The sequence below is a fragment of the Cydia amplana genome, chromosome 12 (genome assembly GCF_948474715.1).
Source record: "Cydia amplana chromosome 12, ilCydAmpl1.1, whole genome shotgun sequence".
NCBI classification, from domain to species: Eukaryota; Metazoa; Arthropoda; class Insecta; order Lepidoptera; family Tortricidae; genus Cydia; species Cydia amplana.
The window spans coordinates 4205693-4229392 of record NC_086080.1 but is presented as its reverse complement, the minus strand read 5'-3'; the positions used below and the strand labels follow the sequence as shown (position 1 = coordinate 4229392).

Sequence of the window (23700 nt, the reverse complement as noted above, 5' to 3'; positions counted from 1 at the left end):
TATTTACTTTCTGTGTGACCAAATTTTCATATTCATTTGTATGGAAATTTCAGATGCAAGTCGGCACGGGAAACCTGATACAGGAATTACCAGATTTTTTGTTCATAGTGTTTTGGGTAGTATCAAGCAAGAGTAATGTGTAAAAAAAATTAATCAAAAAATTAAGCGCCACCTTTATAGTCAAAAATTTACCAAAGAACCCTATCGAATGCCAGCAAGTGATTTCCAAAACTTTGGTTCGTAAAATAATTACTGAAACATGTTTCCAATTCCGCTTGAAATTGTTTTAAGCCAGAACTAATCTATGTTGAGTCTGAATGACCCCGTCAGCGTCATTGAGAAGTTTACGTAAAGTTTTGATGTTCCTGTAAAACAATAAGCTCTGAGGTTTCGAGTTGTTGTTGCTATTACATTTTCGTAGGCGCTTTTGGATCCATCATTCGTCTGATTAAGTTCGTCCGCTTAGACTTTTCCTTGGTTTAGAAGAGATGCATAGGTACAATCTCGTACATTTTATCATAATGATCACTGACTTTATTCTATATCTATCTATGGGTGGAAGATTTCTAGAGACTGAGCTGAAAGGATAGTGTTCTAAGTGATCTACAATACAACCGAGTTATTATAATCGTAAACCTGGATTAAACGACCACGATACAGTAAAAGCTCCCAATTCAACGAAACAACGATAACATATATAATAGCGTCGTTGACACATGTTGATTTTAAACCTTAGTTAGGTTAGATAAAGATAGTTAGATAACCATAGTTAAGATAAAGATAGTTTAATACAATGCGCTTATGAACGTCAAACAAACTTACTTACGGTACTTAATTAGATAGAAATTTCGTAGAATTAAATTAGGCGCCGTAATTGAATTAAAGGTATGATGGGTACCTAGCTAATTTGATTAGGAATTATTATATTCCTACTTTGGCAATCCAACTTTATCAGTAGGTATATAAAAAGCCGCGAAATTCAAAATATGGATGGAAAATCGATCCTTCGCGCCTACATTTTAAACTTGCCGTCTTTATCTTCCGACAAAGCTGGCTTGCCAGTGTAGGTATACATACATTCGCCCGCTGATAGCTGCCTCTCCCTCGGTTCGTTCCTTCTTCCTCTCGCCGCCCGCAGCAGACTGAGCAGGTCTTCTCTGGGCGCGTGTTCGAGCAGCGCGATGAGCGGCGTCTGCTTGGTGCAGCACGCGACCAGCCGGATCACGTGCTTGTGGTAGCCGACGTGTTAGAGCATTTCGATGTGGTTTATCTTCCTTTCTCCCTCTAGTGAGTCTAGTCTTATATTGTCACTTACATTCGCCGGCTGATAGCTGCCTCTCTTTCGGTTCGTTCCTTCTCCCTCTGGCCGCCCGCAGCAGACTGAGCAGGTCTCATCTGGGCGCGTGTTCGAGCAGCGCGATGAGTGGCGTCTGCTTGGTGCAGCACGCGACCAGACGGATCACGTGCTTGTGGTAGCCGACGTGTTTGAGCATTTCGATGTGGTTCATCTTCCTGTCTCCCTCTAGTGTCTAGTCTCTTATATTGTCACTTACATTCGCCCGCTGATAGCTGCCTCTCCTTCGGTTCGTTTCTTCTCCCCCTCGCCGCCCGCAGCAGACTGAGCAGGTCTCCTCTGGGTGCGTGTTCGAGCAGCGCGATGAGCGGCGTCTGCTTGGTGCAGCACGCGACCAGCCGGATCACGTGCTTGTGGTAGCCGACGTGTTTGAGCATTTCTATTTCGCGGAGGAAATCTTGAGTTCCTTCGTCTGATGCGTTTTCTGTGGATTAAAAACGATGGTTAATCTGATGTAAGACCTAGGTCCTAGTCAAGCAAAACTATGGGTTTTTAGGATAGGTATTTATTTGTAACAACCACATAGAGTCTGTGCGGAAAGAGAAGAGTTGTGGAACGTACCTACTGTATTATTTTTTAGTGGAAATTCTCAGGCATATCATGAAACGCCGCCGTTTCATAATTTAATTTTGGCCAGCAACCATATGCTATACCGTTTATATTAACCTATCATAACTCATTGTTTGACGATGAAAGTCGCCTATAGTAAACACTTCGACGTGGCTCCAGTAAAATAACGTAATCATCACTACATAGTATAAAACAAAGTCACTTCCCTGTCTGTCTGTCTGTCTGTATGCTTAGGTCTTTAAAACTACGCAATGGATTTTGATGCGGTTTTTTTAATAGATAGAGTAACGTGATTCAAGAGGATGGTTTATGTTTAATTTGTTAACCCGTGCGAAGCCGGGGCGGGTCGTCAGTTTATAAACACTGGCGACATTTTACCATAAACAAGAGTCTTAAATAAGTAGAGCTGTTAACTGTGTCCATGATTCGAGGAAATAGTTATAATTTATTCCTTGAAACCAATTGCAGTGTAGATAGTAAGTACCTAGTTCTCGAAAACAGAAAAGATGAATAGATTCAACTTTTAACGCGCAAACCGGTGGAAATTTAACAAGCAGGTATCAGTAAAATGTCAAAGCAAAATATCACGATATTCACGAATTATGATCAGGCGGATTTTACGATCCGCCGACGACATATTTGTACAAATTGTTTGACGCAAGAAACAAGTAGCCTATTTGCATGTTACTTTGTTTAACTCGTCTCTAACAGTAGTAACAGTAGCTACGTTACATAAATTAAAAACCGGCCAAGTGCGAGTCGCCTTTGCAAAGGGTTCCCTTGAAAAGAAATTGATAAATTACACAATACAAGACATGTCACATTTGTAATTGAATTTTGCTTCAGAGCGTACTCCCATCTCAAAGGCCGCCGGCAACGCACTTGCAATCCGTCTGGTGTTGCAGGTGTCCATGGGCGACGGTTATTGCTTACCATCAGGCGATTTGTATACTCGTTTGCCTCAATACGTTATAAAAAATTGTCCAATCGACTGGAAATTTGTATATCTCATTGCAGTCCATAATGTCCAGTTAAAAACGTTGCTTAACAAACGTACGGGACCCAAAATTGTCACCAATGTAACATGTCAATAAACAAAATTAAACGATGGTCTTGTCTGCGAGTACCGGTCCGTCGCACGTGTAAAACTTTCCTTTCCTAGGCGATGATTGTTTTACGTAATACTTTTCTTCAATTTTACAAACTGGTTACACTGGCGATGAAACCAGAAAATTGACAACTTGTTATTAAATTTAGCACACATTGTTGGCGAAATTGTAGTTTCTTTTCTATTTATTACTTGATTGCTTCGTCTCAAATAAGTACTGGTTAGAAATAATGCCTTCTTGGCAGCATATAGTTAGATGTTTTTGCACATTCCTTTAGGCATTTTTGTTAATTGATAAATTGGAATCTTGATATACAGTTAAGTAAATAAGTAAATACGGAACCATAAAATTACTCATGAAGAAATGAGTTATAATTGTTTTAAAGGCTAAGTAGGCCCAGCCCAGCTGGGCACCTACACTACAGCTTACATGTCTTCAAGTAGTGTATATTATAATATATTATACCTGTGAGCATCTTGGCCGCTACAGTGATGGTCTCACCACCCGGCGCAGCTAGTTGTGCCACGTGTACTCGCCCGAAGGCCCCGCTGCCTATTAGAGCGCCCAGATGGACACGGGAGCGGGACACTTCCCATTCGTCCACCTGAAAAATGGTATTTTGGTAAAAAACTGTTAAGGTAAGTAATTGATTGCTGTGGTGTTTATAAATTAAATTATAGAGGTCCGGTTGTTAAAATAAAATGACAATTGCGGTCCGTTTCTCATAAAATAGGTCGGCGGTCCGCCATTTGGTGGCCCCGGAAATAGGATATCCATTGAATTCACTATAACAAGAGCTGCGTAAAAATAATTTAAAAGTAGGTAAGTATTTCCGCTACACCCCCCTCCCCCCAAACTTTTACTGAAGCTTGTTTCAAGTCCTGAATGTTGAATAGGGCGTACCCATGAACAGGATATTTTTTAAGGTTTTATTTGATCCTCTCTCTAGACATTTGTAAGATGTCAATTTGTAAAAGTTTGATTTGAGACATTCACAGGTTCACACAGTTTAATACGTTCTCTTTTCCCTGACCCCTTGCAAAATGGCATCTGATGGGCATTTCAATCTAGACCGACGTACTCCAATGTAATTAATATTAAACACATTTGATACTGCGTCTTAGCTTGATGGAGATTTCAACATGGCTTAGTAATAAACCTATTTGCAACAAGTTAACTTTTATTACTTACGCGTATTCAGATTGTATAATTTGATTTGCTCTGATATTGATATGATACCCTCGATCGCGCTTATGCTTATTCGTTGTTGAAGTTGTAATATTGAAACTCAAATTGTAATCAGGTAATAGTAACACAAATCAGGCCATAACTAAGCTCGTTTCTCAGCGCATAATAATTGATTGTCCTAATGTAATGTTACGAATAAAACTCTTTTCGCATAATTATTCTCCAGCTGAAACAGAAAGTATTTTCGAAGATATTTTGCATAGGTTGTGCAGAACAGGTTTGGTGCAGGTAGGTTAGGTTTCTTTTATAATTTTTCAGAAATTTTAATATTTAGTTTCAGCGCAATAACAATTATGCGAAATGAGTTTTATGCGTAACATTACATTTAGGACAGTCAATTATTATGCGACCCAATATAGTCTCCTGCAGTGTCTGCTCGGCAGTAGCATTAATACAGCGCGACATTGGGTCTCTATTGTTTCCCAAATAGATTTAAGCCACAATGTATTGTTTGCCCGAATTTTCGTTAGTCATAATTCATTTGGTTCATAAACGCGTCACTTTTCAGGATTGCCATAAAACAAACCTAACCTAACCTAACGAAAATCCCGAAATGTTAACGGTTTCAGTTTTATGACTAATGATAATATGACAAACAATACATTATGACTTAAAACTTTATGGGAAACAACGGGACCCCCGCGACATTACTACCGCCTGCATTGCTGCAAATGTCATATTGACATTTGCGGCAGTAATGCAGTCGATAGTAATTTGCGAAGTTTCATAGTTCACTCAGTCCGTCAAGTGAGGTTGGTGCAACTGGGCGTTTTTTTTCTCCTATTAGGATAGAAGGAGCTCGTGATTCTGAGTAGAAATAACATAAAAAATCCCAAATATGAAAAAAAAAGTGTTTGAGACAACAAAAAAAACGGTACATTGGTTCATAAACGCGTCACTTTTCAGGATTGCCATAAAACAAACCTAACCTAACCTAACGAAAATCCCGAAATGTTAACGGTTTCAGTTTTATGACTAATGATAATATGACAAACAATACATTATGACTTAAAACTTTATGGGAAACAACGGGACCCCCGCGACATTACTACCGCCTGCATTGCTGCAAATGTCATATTGACATTTGCGGCAGTAATGCAGTCGATAGTAATTTGCGAAGTTTCATAGTTCACTCAGTCCGTCAAGTGAGGTTGGTGCAACTGGGCGTTTTTTTTCTCCTATTAGGATAGAAGGAGCTCGTGATTCTGAGTAGAAATAACATAAAAAATCCCAAATATGAAAAAAAAAGTGTTTGAGACAACAAAAAAAAAAACGCCCATCTGTCCCTTAGTTGTGTTGGAGGTAAATGTTAAACTTACTTCTACTTCTTTCATGACATACAGCGGACTCTCTTCCATCTGTCCTCTTCTTAGTGGTATCTGATTGTTTCTGTAACAAGAAGAAAATTGTGTCAAATATATTTTAGAAATGTCTCTCCCGTCGACAATACAATAAAAGTTTGTTATCTTTGGTACATAAGGTAACTACATGTTACATATCGGGTGTGGCCTGTAATAGGAGCAAAGAATTATACTGTAGGCTGTACTCCTCAACCTAACTAACATTTGATCAGCAACTTTTCAGCAACAGCAACTTTTAAGACTACATAATTTTTAAAAGTTGTTGAACAAACGTTGGTCAGGCTCAGTAGTGTCAGCCTACAGTTAAAACTTTTTGCTCCTATAACAGGCCACACTCGGTATCTCAAGTCCTGATAAAATGTATCCAGTCTGAAAGGGTGCAGCGTCCAAATTAGCTTTTTGCGATGTCTACAAAAAAGACGCGAACGAGTTAAGCATACAACTAGCGGCCCGATTCGGATTTTGTACTATTACGATTTTGTTGCGATGTCTAAAAGATATCTAACAGATGTCTATACATCTGTTAGATATCTTTTAGACATCGCCAAGATACGATAACGATATGTTTAAGATCTAACCTGTCAGATTTGACATTTCCGCGATTCTGGAGATACTCTTGAACGATTTCCGCAAGATATTACTTAGCGCCACTTGCACCATTTCAATAACCCGGGGTTAACCGGTTAAATCAGGAGTTATCATGGTTACCAGTACAATTTGACATTAGATTAACGGTTTAACCGCTTAACCCTGGGTTAGAGGGATGGTGCAAGTGGGCCTTAGAGATCTAATTCACATCTAATAGATATCTAACACGATCTATCGTAAAAGTGACATTGGTTGCCCGAATTGCGCTGCAAAAGAGAACTAGTTGAAATCTAAACTATAACGTATCTAGAATGGATCTAGTACGTGTCGTCTCTTGTGAATATCTTGAAGTTCGAATACGGCAGAAGTCCAATTTTAGCCAGGCGAATGATAGGATTGATAGGGCGTCTTCTAAACCGGTGATCATGGGTTCAAAATCTGGCTACGATAATAGGGTTAGGTAAATTAAATTTCGCGAAAATATAAAATAAATGTGAGTTAATATAGTTGGGAGGTTTTACGAATATGTTTATTTGTACACAAATATATTTTTTTATTGTAAACAGTAAACATTAATCCTTACCTACTCATGTATATTTTGTTGCTCATTATAGTTAATCGCGTAGATTCTTCTAGAGTGAGATGCAGTTTACGCCACATTCGAGATAGCGCGTACGCACGCAACATTGCGACGTATAGGTAGTGACGTACCATCACTACCATCGACTATCGATATCGATGTTCTTAAGGGCTCCACGAGGGCTTTCCACAAAAAAATCTTACTTCGAGCTCTGTGGCCAAAAAACTAACTTAAAACGTAGGTATGCCTCTTCATCTGAAACTTATTTTTTTTTAAACTACTCTACTTCGATTATAACAAACAGTTTTATTACTTAGCTACTTAGCTAAGTTGTCAGCTTTTGATCATCAGTAGGTACATATAATTAAACTACTACTGCCCGAATTGTATTAATGGACTGCAGAGTGCGGACACTTAATTTAAATAAGCAACAACGGTTGCACTCCGGGAGTGCCGATAGAAGTAAAAACTCACCTCACTATGTTACCGAGGCCCCAGTAACACGATACATACGTTTAGCGGAAATATTCTATTTATTTATTATATATTATTATCATTCTCAAATAAGATCACACTTTTTCATTGACATGTTTATTTACATACTGCCATGACAACGTCAAATTATTTGAACATAGGTAAAGAGTCTTGAAAAGGAGTCCGCAACATAAATGTCAAATAACATTGAGTTTTTCTTTATTGATTTAAATGCCATTTAAATTATGAGTGGCCACCTTACGGGGCTTACGGTCACGTGATCGCCTTACGCTGTCTCGAGTTTATCATTTTTTCCCCACTAAAAGTGCCCAGCGCCGCTAAAGAAGTTTTCGTTTCAAAAAAAAAACATGTCTCCGCCTATTTACCTACCTAATAAACATGTAAATCAATCTAAACCACTGACCATAACATACCAATTTAATCTAAGTACTTACCTTTATTTATGCAATCATCCTAACCTAAAAACGAATCACGTTAGATATGCGCAAACACCAGACAGATTATCGATATAATTGACCTGTCATCACATCACTAAAGGTCATGTGTCACAGGTCGACTCGCGCGCCGATCGATGTTCTAACCGGTGTGACGCAAGCCTTACGTAACGTGCCTTACCCGCCGTCCGTTCTCAGACAAAACAAACATATTAAACTGTAGCTTACGCTAATTTAAACTATAATGCAATCGCATAAGGTATATAAATCAGAAACTACAAGTAAAATTAAGCTTGTAAAAATAGAATAAAACAAACCTATAATCTTCACATGCTTATCATTCCCGGTAATTTAAACTCTAAAGACACGCAGTTAAGGTACATACATCTAAAACCGCATGCAAACCTAAGGATGGTAAAACTACAAATTTATTTTACAGTTATGTAGAGCCTTCGTTATTCAAATTTAAACTTTATTCACACGGTACTTATAAGATTCATGTGTGTAGTTCTTGGAGTACAGATAGAAAGTAGTAGTTTGACCAGCTGATGTTCTCATCGCCAGTACAGTTACGCCGGTCGCCTTTTGTTTCGACAACAGTCTGTTTCCTTTTTGAATTAAAATATGTATACAGTTGAGGTGTGTATTGCGCGAATGGATTGGTCAGAAATATCTATACGTGCTCTTCTACCCAAACAAAAAATTGTCTATAAAGTATGATACCTACCTACCTAAATAAAATAAAAACTTTGTGTTTATCCCCTTTGTTTTAAAGGATTTTTTAATTTTTTCTGATAATTGCTTTTTTTCTTTAATTGTTTCTTTCCAAATAACCTTAATAATAATTTAAGGTAAGTATTATTATGCTTTATCTATACGTATTAATTATCATTGTAACCTGCTTTATCTGTGTCACTTTCACACAAAGCTATTAACGATCACTAGTAATAGGAAAAGCATCGATAATTGTCTCTATCGATATAGGAACTCCCTACCTGTCACTTAATTTTAGTCACCCCTTAAAATTCGCTATCCGTTTATAACCTAACTACATTTTACCCTTTATTAGATAGTGTAAAACCTCAAACGGCAATAAATCACGTTTACTAAGCGTTTTAGTAATAGCAATGCAACATAGCATTGCAATTGGTAATCAATCCAAGCCATAAATAAGTCTTGTAACTCGAAGACCGCTAGAACTTAAACCCGGTTTCAAAATGTATTAACTCTACTTGTGTCACATATGAGTTACTGCCTTTTGGAAGTAAGACTTGGGTTCACGCTGCGCGGACGATCCTACTGCCCTTCTCTCGCTGTTAAGGTTCATTCTTTTTAATATTTCATACAAAGTAAGTTGAGTATCACGAGATATCAATAGGTAATGAATTAGGTTGTTTTTCTACTGTGTGGCTACCAATCCTCAACCAACGGAGCGGCAGCTGACGTTTTCAAAGCTTCACGATACGTCTTGCCAAAGCACAATGGGTTATCACCCAGGAGGAAATGATTGATGCAATTTGTATATGCCTCCCAAGCCATGAATTTTCAATTAAAGACCCCGGTCTGTAATTGAAATTTCATCATATCCGTAATAAAATATTAAGTAGTTATTTACATCACTGTTTAAGAGGCCGGTATCGATTTTAGTCGCAAAAATGTAAAATTTATAGATTTAGTCGATGAAATTGTACACCTTTTGTTACGTAATAGAAAGAACAAGTACATACTAGTATCTATTAGCACGTCTTCTTATCTTGCACTTTTACACATCATTTTTTTGAAAACAGACTCACTAAATTAGTAATGTTTTTTTTTTCTGATGGACGTTTAGGTAAACGCGCGTAAAGCACTGATTTTGTCGATCTTATTTGTATATAATTATCGTAAAGTTTGGACTGCTAAAAATGGTAATTTTGTATTACACATATCCTGTAATCCAACTTTGATAACATTTTTGTTATTATGACTTCGAAGTTGTGTAAATGAAAGTTAGACGAAATCAATTTTCTCCAGAAATTACTTTAAAACAAGTGACAATGTCTCTAAAAATCAACTTAACTTCAAAGTAATTTTGATACTTAAACAATCTACAACATTTCCTGAAACTGCTCTTATACATCATTTTGTATAATTTACCACCATAATTGTTTGATGAATTTTTAAAAACTGCCCCTTCTCGTCATATATTACCGGTGACGCACGCTCGTGACCTCATTATTAAAAGACAAGATGAGAAAACGTGCTAATAGAAACCAATACTTGTTATTTAGATATTACGTAACAAACGGTGTACAATTTCAACGACTAAATTTATCAATTTTAAATTTTTGGTCTAAAATCGATAACGGGCTCTTTTCGGCGATTGTGTGAAATTTCGATTTTATGATTGGCGGTAAAAGCTCAGTAAATATCCATTACTTACACCTAAATAGGTATATTTTAATTTATTATAATTCTGAATGTCAGTTCTTGAAAGGAAAAATAACATATCCTTAACGCCAATTCGAACTTACATTCCGATATCAAAATGATGTACATAATGTAATCTGGACGAATCCCAACAAGGCCTATAGTTTCCCCTCTGGATTGGAAGGTCAGATGGAAGTCGCTTTCGTAAAAACTAGTGCCTACGCCAATTCTCGGGATTAGTTGCCAAGCGGACCCCAGGCTCCTATATGAGCCGTGGCAAAAAGAGGGGATAACGCGAGGACGATGATGATGATGAAAATCAACATGTTTATTTAATTAAGAGGAATTTTAAATGATTATTTTTATTTTTATTCTTTTTTGTACGGTAATTTTTGGAATGACATGTGTACTAATAAGGTAAGTACACATGTCATTCCAAAAATTACCTACCTTTTTGTAAGGTACCTTATGTGATCTAGTATTATTAAGACAACAGGGTATTTTCCTACTAGTCTAATCAGTTTCTTTTTTAGAACTGTCAAAACGATTTGCTGATGTGGAATTTATATGAATGAAACATTACATCGTGACGTCACGGTCAACTCACCTACTTTTTATATTTCTATCAGATCTATTATTAATAAGACTTGTGCTTAAAAATAACTGCTATCTATGTGGTATCACTTATCAATTAAACATTAATTATTATCTGCAAATGATAAACGATTAGTTCTCCTTCAATGCTGCTAGTAGGTCGAGGTTTGACGCGAAGAGCCTTAACTAGATCTAGATCGGATGCGCCTGCGCCGGAGCCACTCACTTGCCCTTTGACATTACACTTGCTGTTTTTGGTAAGGACTTTAACAAGTCATAGACCAATAGCGATTAGCGAGTAGCCATACTCAACCTTTGAGGGTTCCTCGTGCGTCTGTCTGTCCAACCATTCCCCCCTCCTTTATCTCCGAAACTACTGCATGGGTCTAAAATTTTGAAAAAAATACACAAGATAGTTATTTACCTATAGATGACAGGAAAACGTATTAGAAATGTGCAGTCAAGCGTGAGTCGGACTTAATGTACGAGTGCTTGGAGTGCGAGTCCGACTCGCACTGGGCCGGTTTTTTTATGAGGGCCACCACTAGGCCACACTTTGCCTTGTGAGTTGTGGCCACATAGTAATTAGTACTACGTAAAGTACGCACCCGAGTTGCAAGATGAATTTGCTTAGAGGTGATGTTCGGATGGCAGGATTATGTATCTGTACTGAGATCACTTGACGCAAATTTTGATAAGTAGTTGAATTAGAAAGAAATCTTAATGAATACTATTACGAGTAGGTACTAACAAGTCCACATAATCGCATAGGTATGCTCATTATTGCCAAAGCACTCTCTAAAGTTTAGGTACATAAGTTAGAAAATATTGCATTAGGAAGTTTATAATATCTATTGACAAGGAAATTAATATTGATTGCTCGTAAAGTAAGAATATAATTATTTAATAACCTCTCATACTTTGTACCAGCTGGTAAATTGTAACGAGTCCGTTTTGGTCTGGCCCCAATGATGCGTTATACCGTAAAAGGTGCTACTGCTACCGTGACGCAAGACACATTTTATGCAAGCAATATTGGGAGTACCGTAAAATGGGGTGAGTAGGAGCAAAACTGACATTCAAACCTCGATAACATTTTATTTTTACATATGCAAACTCAATGGTGTACATAATAAGTGTTCCAGACGTTTGTATATTAGTTTTTAATTTATTTTGGGTAGTTCCATTTCATAACTTTGACGATAAACAGGAAATCCCACCTCACCCAGTAGTCCCTCGTAATTGGGGTGAGATGGTATTTCATACAAAGGTGATTTTGGAAGATAGTTGGATCGTTTTTTTTTTGTATTATGAGTATTACTATAGCTGCATTTTAAATTGGAATACATTATTTTTGTAGCAGTAGCCTTAGCCTACTTACCCCATTTTACGGTATAGGGACGGTATGGTAGATAATTTATCATACGAGTACTGCACCGATTACACAGACACGTTATTAAGCTTTTACGAAGTGCGAGGTCACCACATAAAGATGCAATTTTATTTGTACCTACCTACCTATCACGCACCGCGGTCACCATTACCAAAGGCCTGTTGTATCATGCGGACCGTCCGTACGGATCGCTTCGCACCGCCAAATTGTATGGCTGTTCGCGCGGACGGTCGCTCCACCACTCTAAAACGCTCCCTGGACTTAATACATATTGGTCCGGTGCGGAGTGCGGAGCGATCCGCACGGACGGTCCGCGTGACACTAAAACCAGCCAAAGAGTTGTTGATTGTAATGTTTGTAATAGAGAGGTAAAGGCTAAATAAAGTGCCTCTTATTTGACAGCTGAACCAGATAGATTTGTGCTGCGCCATATAAACTTTATGGTGACTGCATGGATTGTCAAACGACAATTATTGATATCCAGAGTTACGGAATGTGTTTTACACCTCTTACACAATCAATGTATTTTTGGAATCACTGAGTTGCATTGCATCCTACAGCATTTCATACTACAACCACCCTAAGGATGACCATAGAGCTCAATAAATGTATACGATATTTAATTTACTTGAACAGGTGCATAGGGCCTGCAACGAAAATCGATCATCGAATTTTCGTTATCTGCCTCTCTATCGCACTTGCATATTCGAGCGATAAAGAACCACATAACAAATTACCATTTTGCGGTAGGCCCTGATGTCGTGAACGTTGACGCATCAGGAATAAGCAGTCACGCTTCCCATACAATGTTAACACGGAAGCGCCTTTATGTCGTTGAGCTGCGAGTTGTCTTTAACGCGTCTAGGGTATTTGACTACAAGTCAAAACAGTTTCTTTTCGAACTGTCACCACTATTTTGCTTCTATGGAATTTATACAGGGTGCTTCCTGTAACAGGAGCAATAAATTAAACTGTAGGCTGTACTCCTCAAACTGACCAACATTTGTTCAGCAACTTTTGAAAATAACTCATGTTTTAATTTTTATTACACTTTAAAGTTTATTCTAAGACGCAATGTATTGCAAATTTTGTTATGTTTAAAGCGTGACAAACAAGCAACGTCAAACAAACTGATGTCAGCGTACATTGAAGGCAATATTTATTTTGTATGAAAAAGATGAAGTGTAAAGGATTCATAATTTTTAAAAGTTGCTGAACAAATGTTGGTCAGTTTGAGGAGTACAGCCTTTAGTTTAATTTATTGCTCCTGTTACAGGAAGCGCCCTGTATGAAACACTAGTATGTGACGTCACCATCAAATACTCTTTATAGTTTTATACGGGTTTTAAAATAGAAATAGTGTCTAAAAATTATTGCTGTCTACTTTTCTCTATTAATCTTCTGGTGCTTTATTTTATGCATGGTGTAAGACAATTTATTTTAAATACAGTCAAATACCCTACTGCGGTACGTGAGGTGATCTATTTGTACTCTTGGTATACATACGAGTACAAACGTGAATTTCGTACAGATGAATGTGCAACATCCTTTTAATTCTGTCTGCTTGCTCGTCTGTCAACTCATTCTTTACCGGCGGCGAGAGTCAAAGAAAAGCAATCTCGATCGAGTTTACATTTACAACAGACAAGTTGGTAATAACGACTGTAGATATGTGTATTCAATTGACATATTAAATATATATATTAAAACGGGTCACTCACGTATGTTAAGTCGAAAATCGCTCGACATGTTCATATTCAATTGCCACTGGAGTGTTACTCCAGAATGGTGTTTCCGACCGCTACTCTTTTTTTGAGAATCCTAAGTTAAGTTTTAATTTTTAAGCCAATTAAATATCAATTAAGTAATAATTATATTATACCTAAAATAGTTTTTCAAAAGTATTTAATAAAAACGCTTGTAAGGGACACTGGTGGAAAGCCCCGGTTGTAAAATTGTGCATTGCTGAAAGGGATTTAAGACATACTGGTACATAGGTACATTATATATTATAATGCGCTTAGAAGCTGAAATATGGGTTATATTATGCCATCTACAGTTTCTACAACAAAAAAACACACTATGACCAGCCTGTCCAGTTTATTGTAAACATGTCTCTGCAATTAAAGAATAGCCTCAGGAGTCCTCAGTTCGTGCATCTTGCCAAGACTCGCCGAGCAAATTTAACAACCGTATAATGTACAGAAACTTTAAGTGTCTACTGCTTAGTGTTGCCAATTTAGCAAGATAGATGCTCAATTTAGCAACTTTTGCAGTCATTTAGGACACGAAGTTGCTAATCTGACAACTTTTTATCCATATACCTATATGTAAAAAAAAAATCATTATTTCAGCTGACTAAACTAAGAACTTATTGTATTTTCATTTCAACTTACCAAGTTCGTTGCCTTATTTTGCAACTTTTTATACCACTTTAGGGCAGAATTTTCAGTTACCATTTAACTCGTCCGATAACTATTCTAAAGAATTAAGGTATGAAAATGACACGTGGGAATCGTGTTACCAATGTACCAAATCCTATCCGTCTTCCGTCTGTTTAACCGGAAACTAAAAAATTGGCCCTTAGCATACAAATATGCTAATCTGGCAATTTTTCATCCATCGAAATTTTCACCTGAAAATTTTAGGAACTTTTCCACATCTCTATTGTCATCTTTAAAGATATCGAGTTGGCAACACTTCCTTTAAGATGGTAAAGACGACTTGTGAATTTTAAAATACACGATTATTGGCCAGACATCCGACATTGTGTAACCGCTTTCTACAGACGCGTCTTTGACAAGTTATTTTGTTTGTCACGACTCGTACATACAAATGGTATGTACCTATGTTAATTAAATGACTTGGCAAATGTTTGCAGTAGACTAGTTCCCTTTGCCCATTCAGTGATCAAAAATTATCTTGCCAATACGCGCTCGCGCGTGCTCGCGCTTGTCAAAATTTACAAGATTTACAGAGGCAGAGGTCTGTCTATTTGATTTGTCAAAATAACATGTTGTAATGATGACAACTTACCAAAAAATTTTACAGTCGACGTCAAAGATATGTTTACACTTTTGCACCTTACTCCCTTGTGATAAGGCGAAAATTGTAAACCTATCTTTGACGTCCAATTATAAATGCTTAAATCGATCAAAAACATGATTGCACTTTATGACCAACCGACATACACGGCTTATGCTTAGTGAAAACCCATTTCTGTTGACTTGATTTAGTACCTAAGTAAAAACAATGCAGTGAGCTTTCTACGTGCCTTACCTTACGTAAGTACAAACGGAGATGAAACTGTGTATTGAAAGACCTTATCCCTAAGGTAATAAGGTTTGAAATAGATCAGTTCACTGTTCTCAATGTTACTGTAGATACTCTCACTAACCTTAAGGTTGATTTGATGTACAGTCGCCATCAGATATATCTGAGCGGTCGTAGTGCTCACAAATATCTGAACACGCCTCTATTGTCAAGGCGTTAAAATGCACGTTCAGATATTTTTAGCCCTTCGGCCGCTCCTATATATATAATCACAGAACTATATACGTCCTATTCCGCTAGTTCTATGTCCGCTCTGTGTTATGATATGACAGGTGGATATAATCTGATATGCATTGTGATTTATGGAACAACTTTTTGACAGGTTACACGGTGAATACGATTGGCCCTAATTGAGGGGATTACGTAGGTATTTATTTTCGAAACCAAATCTTTATTATATTATATTAATATGGTTTTTCATTAGGTACATTGAATTCATGACACTATCGTATTTGGATCAAATACTATTTTAATATTTTAGTGTCTTGTTGTTGTTTTACATTTTGTATCTAATTTTCTATAGACTTACAAAATAAACGGACTTTGAAGCCTAATATCCTTTGTTTATCCTTATAGGCATGTTAAAAACCTTAACTTCTTAAAAGTTGCACCTATGATAAAATTCTTAGAACAATGTATCAGAATGTCCACAGAAAAAACACCGGTGTTTCAGATCGTTTTTGACCCATTTACTGTGTTTGACCGAAAGAAATTGTGCGTGGGGCTTTGAATTTCAATTATAATTTTTACAGAATTTGTTGCCTGATATGTGACGTTATTTATGAAAAGGGACCTTATTGTCGATGGCGGTTACGCCATTATAAACGATGCTCCGATATAAATACAATTCCGCGCGACGCTGTGCGGCGTAAGCGCCATCGACAATAAGGTCCCTTTTCATAGATAATGCCTCATATTACGCCACCGTTTCAACTTTGGTAAGACTAAGGTGTAGTGGCAGTGATCAAATCAATATGCTAACCTAACCTAACCTAACCTAACCCCCGAGAAACCTGGGGAAAAATGAGGTAATGTATGTATGTTCGAGATTAATTATGATCTAAAAACCAGTTTATAAATATAGCTATATAGTACTGTTACTACTTGAAATAAAAACAAATTAAAATATTTTCTGAAATTAATTTAATTTGTTCTAATACGTTTCAAATTTATCTATTTACTTTAAATCCCCGGTTTTGGGTCACAGACTTACCTACGTCTACCAAATTTCAACTGCTTAATTAGTTCAGTAGTTTCGGAGCAAAGAGGCTGTGACAGACACACAAGTGATCCTAAGATATAAGGGTTCCGTTTTGAGGCACGGAACTTTAAAAAATGATATCAATTTCCTAATCAAGTTAGTTCTTACACGATCAAGTGATTGCAGACTCCTTTCTCTCAAGATGACAAGACATATCCATCTTTAGATCTGATCTGAGTGGGTTTGACGGAATGCGCGCACCGTGTCCAGATTGGATAACAGAAATTGGTGATGGCCATTACGAAATACTGAAACTCAAGCTAGATCTACCAGTGTATCCTAACCTTTTCAGTCCGGTCACCCCTAATGACTAACTAGGGAACCTGATTTTACCCCTCCTCCCAATGGTAATAAAAAAATAAAACGTGTACGTTTGTTGTATTGTTATATTAGGTTAGCTTATTACCCCCGTAAAATACCAGTTTTATCCCCACGGGGGTAATTACCCCCAGGTTAGGAACCACTGATCTAAGTCAACCGACCATGCCAAGATATAGCATAAGGACATCTTTGTATTTATATATGTACTGTATTAATGCATTTTTGTAAAATACGTGTAAGTTAAAGTATGGTACCCCATCATCACCCGGAACCCGCTGTAGTATGGAACCCTCCTACGTGTGTAAAAACATATATCAAACCCTACTCGATAATTATCTTACGATTAATTGTTATAATTTATAATTACATAACCGAGTTCATTATACGAAATCCGGAAAAAACATAACTCATACTATGGATATCCGGATTGTGACAATGCGTCACACACGCCATGAGAACCTACGTTCTTCCCATTCATTGATAGACGTCACGCTATTCAAGATTTATTTGAAATGAAACCTTGTGTATAAGGCCGTATGGTTGAGTTTGCTGTTGATATATGTAAGTGACATATGTCGGAGTAGTGGGATGTCGTTGTAGATTGTAGATCAATGTCTGTCGAACAATGTGACGAATTACAATTTATAAACAGGCGTTTATTTTAAGTTTATTTGTAGATAGTTTATATTATTATGTGTTTCTTAAATAAATTTCTACCAGCTCTTAAAAAAATTACAAACAATATCTGGAGCTGACTTTTGTATTATGTTTTGATGGCATAGTAAGAATTGTTTTGTGCCTTTTGAAGATCGACACAGGAATGTCAATCAACTTATTTAAAAACTATAGTTTGCGCGAGGAATCGTTTGTCAGTGGAGTGGAGTATTTGACGCTTGCGGCAGTAATGCAGTCGGTGACATTACTACAAGTACTACAACAGTACTGCAACGCGACCATTACTCAAATGAGTCAAAAATCGATGTTGATGCCTGGATATTTGACAATTTTGCAGTAATGCAGTCGGCAGTAATGTCGCGCTGCAATACTGCACAAGTAATTCTGGTGTAGTCTGGTATGCTAGTGTATTATATAACACCAAAATCAAGTGACTGTTACTAGCGAATTTTTTGCCAGACGTTAAATTGGTTAGATGATACATTTCTTATTATACTTACCTAAGTTTATACATCTCTGAAACTATGTATTATCAAAGTGGCTAAAAATATAGGTACAGCTTAAAATCTATTAAGCAATTGAAATCGTTTAATTATTACTTAAACCTAAATAAAACCATTTTTTTATAAATTAACAAAAATGTACAAACACTAATCTTGTTGCCAAAACGAAACACTTAACATTATTAGATTAATTAATATATAGAGTCTGTGCGGAAAGAGAAGAGTGGTGGAATGTATGGTGCCCAATACATTCCACGACTCTTCTCTTTCCGAATTAATACATAATATAATAGATAATATAATTCATTCCATTTACATGGATTATCTCGTCAAATTTATGCGCTACAAGATGCGCAGACATCTCATGCATAATAAACTCATTATTTTACTAGTCGTATTTCATTTACAGCACTTAATGCATATTAAAATATATAAAGAAATTGCGTAAAAGATCGTATATTTACATAGATGATTAACTTTTAGGATTTATCGTCGTATTTAACTAACTTAAACAGTAGTTATAAGGCCCTGTGTGTAAGCAAAAAGTCCCACTATGTTGCTTGCCATAAGAACGATTTGACAGGTTATTCGTATAAAGATACAAGCAAATCTCGTCCTTATGGTAAGTGACAAAGTGGGACCTTTTAGATTTCGACACAAATTATGAACATCATGACCTTTTCTAAACTAACTTTGAAAAATAAGCAAAGTTATTGAAATATTTTGTAATAAAACAATAGTAGATTCAAGTAGATTTAAAAGTTGTGGACAAATTTGTGTCGGTCAAAAAGTAGATTCGCCCAAATACGAATGGCCCCAGTTATTTTTGTATTACAGACTAATCTGACAACTCGACCAACAGGCCAAAATTTCTCGAATCCACAAGGGCTCTCTTAACAGCCTCAACTCACTGTATTTGTACTTAATCAATGTCACCGATGACATTCATAATACAGCTCTTAAGAGCCAACAGGAGTGGTCATTTCTCCATACAAACGTACTTGACTGTTTCCTCCGTGGGTTTCGAAGCTAGAGCAATGATTTTTTTTAACACAGATTAATATTGTCAATATCTGTGTCGGACCGTTTTGCTTTTTTTGATCATTTTGTTTTTTAAGGCGCTAGAGCCCTTCATAAATGGCCTAATTGACTATGCCGCAATGAGAGGCGTGGTATTCGAAACTGATATCAATTAGCCAAAAAAGCAAAACGGTCCGAAACAGATAATTTCATAATCATTTAGATTTCCAAATTTGGTTACGATTGGTTAAGTTTTGCAGGAGGAAACAGTCGAGTACGAAACCTCGATTTTTAGGAGCCTTTTCCGTTAGCGAGACGGGTATATTTACCTAAAATATTTAAATCTCAGCTCCTGTTTCGTCTTAAGTTAGTTAAGTTTCGTTATTTCGACGATACAATGTTATGAGTGTTACGTGGGTTGAATGACCTTTATTAATCATTAACTTCATTAAAGGTTTCCTTATGTCATACTGGCATGGATAAGCTTTTCGCTTGGAAATTATGTAATGAGTATTGTGAGGCAATAAACAAGGGCTGCTTGGTGAGTTATTATAGCCGGGAGTTTAGAGTCCGTCTTAGTTAATGTTGTACCGACAAAGTGTCACAGCGCCATTATAAACACCATATTACTCATAGGAATTGTGCATTTATGGTAACGCTTCCACACACTGTCGTTTGCCAAGTCACAGTATAGAGTCTGTCCGGAAAGAGAAGAGTCGTGGAATGTATTGGGCCCCATACAGTCAACGATTCTTTTCTTTCCGCACAGACTCTAAGCTTAGAGTCTTAGACGGAGTCTAGGATTTGAGGGAAGACTATTTTAATTCATAAAGAAGTTAATAGATTTCGGGCTGGTTGTTCCAAACCTTCTTTTAAAGTCTGGATTTATTTTGCTGAAAACGTAGCGTTGAAGTTGCGCGAAGCTTGGGGTCCACATGAGAATTTCGATTAGGTACAAGCAGAATTTGGCATTCAGGAAAAACTGCATACTTTTTAGCCCCGCCCTTCCCTACTTAAGACGGCGTCACTTTATCTAAGTAACTTGAATTAAAGCCTGTAACTACGTCGTAAACCGTAGCTCCAAGTTTCCAAGGTAAAAGGGAAACCCATCTCATTATCACTGTTTATTACGAAACTTACGATTTGAAATCGGGAAGTTTTCTTGTACCTACCTATCGGTACCTACTCGCAATGCCATCCATGAACTTTATCCGTGCTCGTCACAAGAACAAACCCTTACCGGGATTTGAACCCGGCACATGCAGCTTCGTGAGCTTCGTAGGCGGGGTGACTATTATTACGTGCACTTCGTGTCGTTTGTAGTGCGCGTTTGGTATTTACTATTTAGACAGGTCTAGGGAAATCTACCGAACCCGGTTTTGTTTACTAAATACTGCCTAGGCGACGAAGGCCGAGGTGACATGTACATTATGCACAAACAAACATGAAAAGTCCTTGCTACGTAAGATAAGAATCAACACAGTAAAACACGTTGTCAGGGCTACTACTAAATACTACGGCGTGAACCGATTAACATAAACAAACACAGAAGATGCTTGCTTTCTACAAGTTCGTGTTCCGGACACGTGGGTCGGTGAACTTTGTCAAACGTAAACTATTGATATTATTGAATAACTGCTGTTAAACGGGTAGTAAAGTCATTGTCACACCTACTATGTACACGTTAGCGAAAGTCGTAAATAAATCTTTACAAATATATGTTCACTAATAAAAAAGATAAAAAAAAACACTCGACTGAAGTCTATTTTTTTATTCGGTAGACTAAAATAACATTTCATAATATGAAATGACACATGATGTTCATATTATGAAATCTAATTTTAGTCTACCAAATAAAAAATAGACTGTAGTTCAACACCTCCCAACTATGATCCAAAACTAATATTTTGGTTTAGGTATGAATCAGGGATGTTGCGGATGCCGATTTTTTGACATCCGCGGATGCGGATGCGGATTTTTAAAGGCTCACATCCGCGGATGCGGATGCGGATGTCAAGATAGTACCATAAAAAACGTCAAATATTACATTGTAGTAATTTTTATTTAAAAAAACTGGCCAAGTGCGAGTCGGACTCGCGTTCCAAGGGTTCCGTACATTAAGTCCCACTCACGCTTGACTGCTCATTTCTAATAGGTTTTTTTGGTTAATGACTAAATTACCTAGCAGTCTAGCACTTACGCCGATGCTAAGACGTTCCTGTACCGACCTGTTCCACATCCGCATCCGCATTAAATCCGCATCGATTTTATACGGATGCGGATGCGGATGTTGAAAATAATGCGGAAGTTCCGCGGTTGCGGATGCGGATGCGGATATTCGCAACATCCCTGGTGTGAATATATTATAATTATAAATCTAGAGTCTAGACACGCGGTACTGATCCAGCCAAGTTTTATTGGTACCTATTTGTAATTAAATACGTGGACACTGTGAACTTTAGTTCTGTTACAGTAAAGTGTCATTCAATAGAACTTGCTAACTATGTAAACAAAAGTTACTAGTAATTTGACATTCAGTGTAAATTTTAGTATGGCGGTTTGTTTAGATAGTTAGCAAGTTCTATTGATTGACACTTTACTTATAGTATTGGACTATGGTATGGTGGTAAATATATTATGTAATTATTATAATATCGAAAACTACGTACCTAGGTATCAGTAGACACGGAGCCTTCATTAAGACATTATAACAAGGAAGAAAACCCTACACTGAGTTATTTTCGTCTAAATAATGTAATTTCATATTCAGTCATCCATACATAACGCATGAACAAGTATGAGACACGTGTAAACCGATATCGTCATCGTACCAACGGCCCAATTCGATCAATGCTTATAAGACGTCACAGCGATACGATACCGATCAGTCAGTGTCTAAAGTGACATTGCTTCAACCACAACGTCACTTTTGATAAAAAAACGTCACTTTTGACACCGACATCGGTATCGTATCGCTATGACATCTTATAACCATTGTTCGACTTCGAATTGAGCCATCAAATTAATCTCTTTTTACCGTACACTCTCACTCTCAATGTAAACGTGACTGGTATAGTACCGGTAAGTACATTTCAGACCTATATGTATTTAAATTTGAACTTAATAACGTGTGTCGTTGCGTTCATTTTGCTTTGAACGAATTTTGAGCACTAATTTTAAGATGTAGGCACACATACATAACATGAAATTAAACCTTATTAGGCTTCCGTTATGGTTGTTTTTTGTTTGACTAGGTATTCGGAACCTGTTTCTCTACAGGTTCTGCGAATCGGAAACAATTTAAATATGTCGTAACATCCCGTTGTCTGTGCATGTAATAATTGATAGTGGTTTTATCTGATCGTGACACCACGCCCCGTTACATTATTTATATGTCGGTCGGTCGTGGTCACCACGAGTCTCAAGTATCGGGCGGGGTATACTTGAAATACGAAGTAAAGTATGTTACATAATATATGTGCACTATATGCAGCTTCTGAAAAAACTGATACTTATGAGCAAAGCTACTCGTACTATAGTCATAAGAAACTTCATGTTACGAAGTACGGATTCGACAGTCATCAATCACTCAGACATTACATAAGTCCATTAATATCAAATCACCGCTCACTGTATATAAATTAATTACAATTAATTGTTAACGATGAATTGAATTATTAAATTAATTTTGCTTCGGGAACTCTGACCTTAAACGCAAAGCAACCTATCGCCATACTGGTACTCCGGTTAGGCCCGTAACGAACACTAGTGTGGGATCTCATTGTTTCTGCTGAATTGGAATCAGTTATTACGGCAATCTTCTAATTACCCAATAGTTTCGCAGGTTCACATAATCATAGGGTAATCTTTTACGATAATCTATGGAAGTTGGTTTAGAATTTCCTTAAGTCAGTGAAATATAACCCTCATTTGTTTTTTCAGATAACTACAATGTATAAATTGTGAAGAAAGTTCACTTAACATGACGTAACGGGAAAATAGGAGCGAAAATGGAAAATATTTTGATTATTTGATAATAAAGAAAGCTATTTTATAATTTAACTTTTTCAGTTAGGTATGTTTATGTCCAAACTCTGAAAATATGCACGAACATCTTTATACTTACCTAAAACTAAGCTCTAATACACAAGCCAACTCTGTCAGTAGAAAAAAGCTCGGAATTCATTATTTGTATGGGAGATCGATCCTTCCCGCCTGTTTTTCTTTGCCGCCTTTTTCTACTCATAAATCGGATGGATGATGATGCTGCGTAAGTAAAAAGGAGTTACAGTACGCATGTAAATTAAAAAAAAGCATGCCATAAAAAAAAATTTAACGTGACCTCGCCCTTAATAAAACTCGGAGATCGACCCTGTCTTTTTAGACAAAGTCAGAAAGCTCATTATTCAATATTTTTACAATAAAACAATTGCTGCTGGAGTAGTAAACTTT

The 23700-nt window shown here is 37.0% G+C and overlaps 1 protein-coding gene across 2 annotated transcripts in view; it reads right to left on the bottom strand.

Annotated features, from left to right (window-relative positions):
- The window catches only part of LOC134652831 (fibroblast growth factor receptor 4-like), an 87560-nt gene that overhangs the window by 3327 nt on the left and 60533 nt on the right, over positions 1-23700 (bottom strand). For both annotated transcript variants that reach the window (XM_063508014.1, XM_063508013.1), the window contains exons 4-6: positions 5601-5670; positions 3499-3637; positions 1554-1778 (exon numbers count right to left, since the gene is read on the bottom strand). In XM_063508014.1, coding sequence (XP_063364084.1) covers positions 1554-1778; positions 3499-3637; positions 5601-5639 — 403 coding nt within the window. In that variant the 5' untranslated portion in view covers positions 5640-5670. The remainder of the gene's footprint in view (positions 1-1553; positions 1779-3498; positions 3638-5600; positions 5671-23700) is intronic.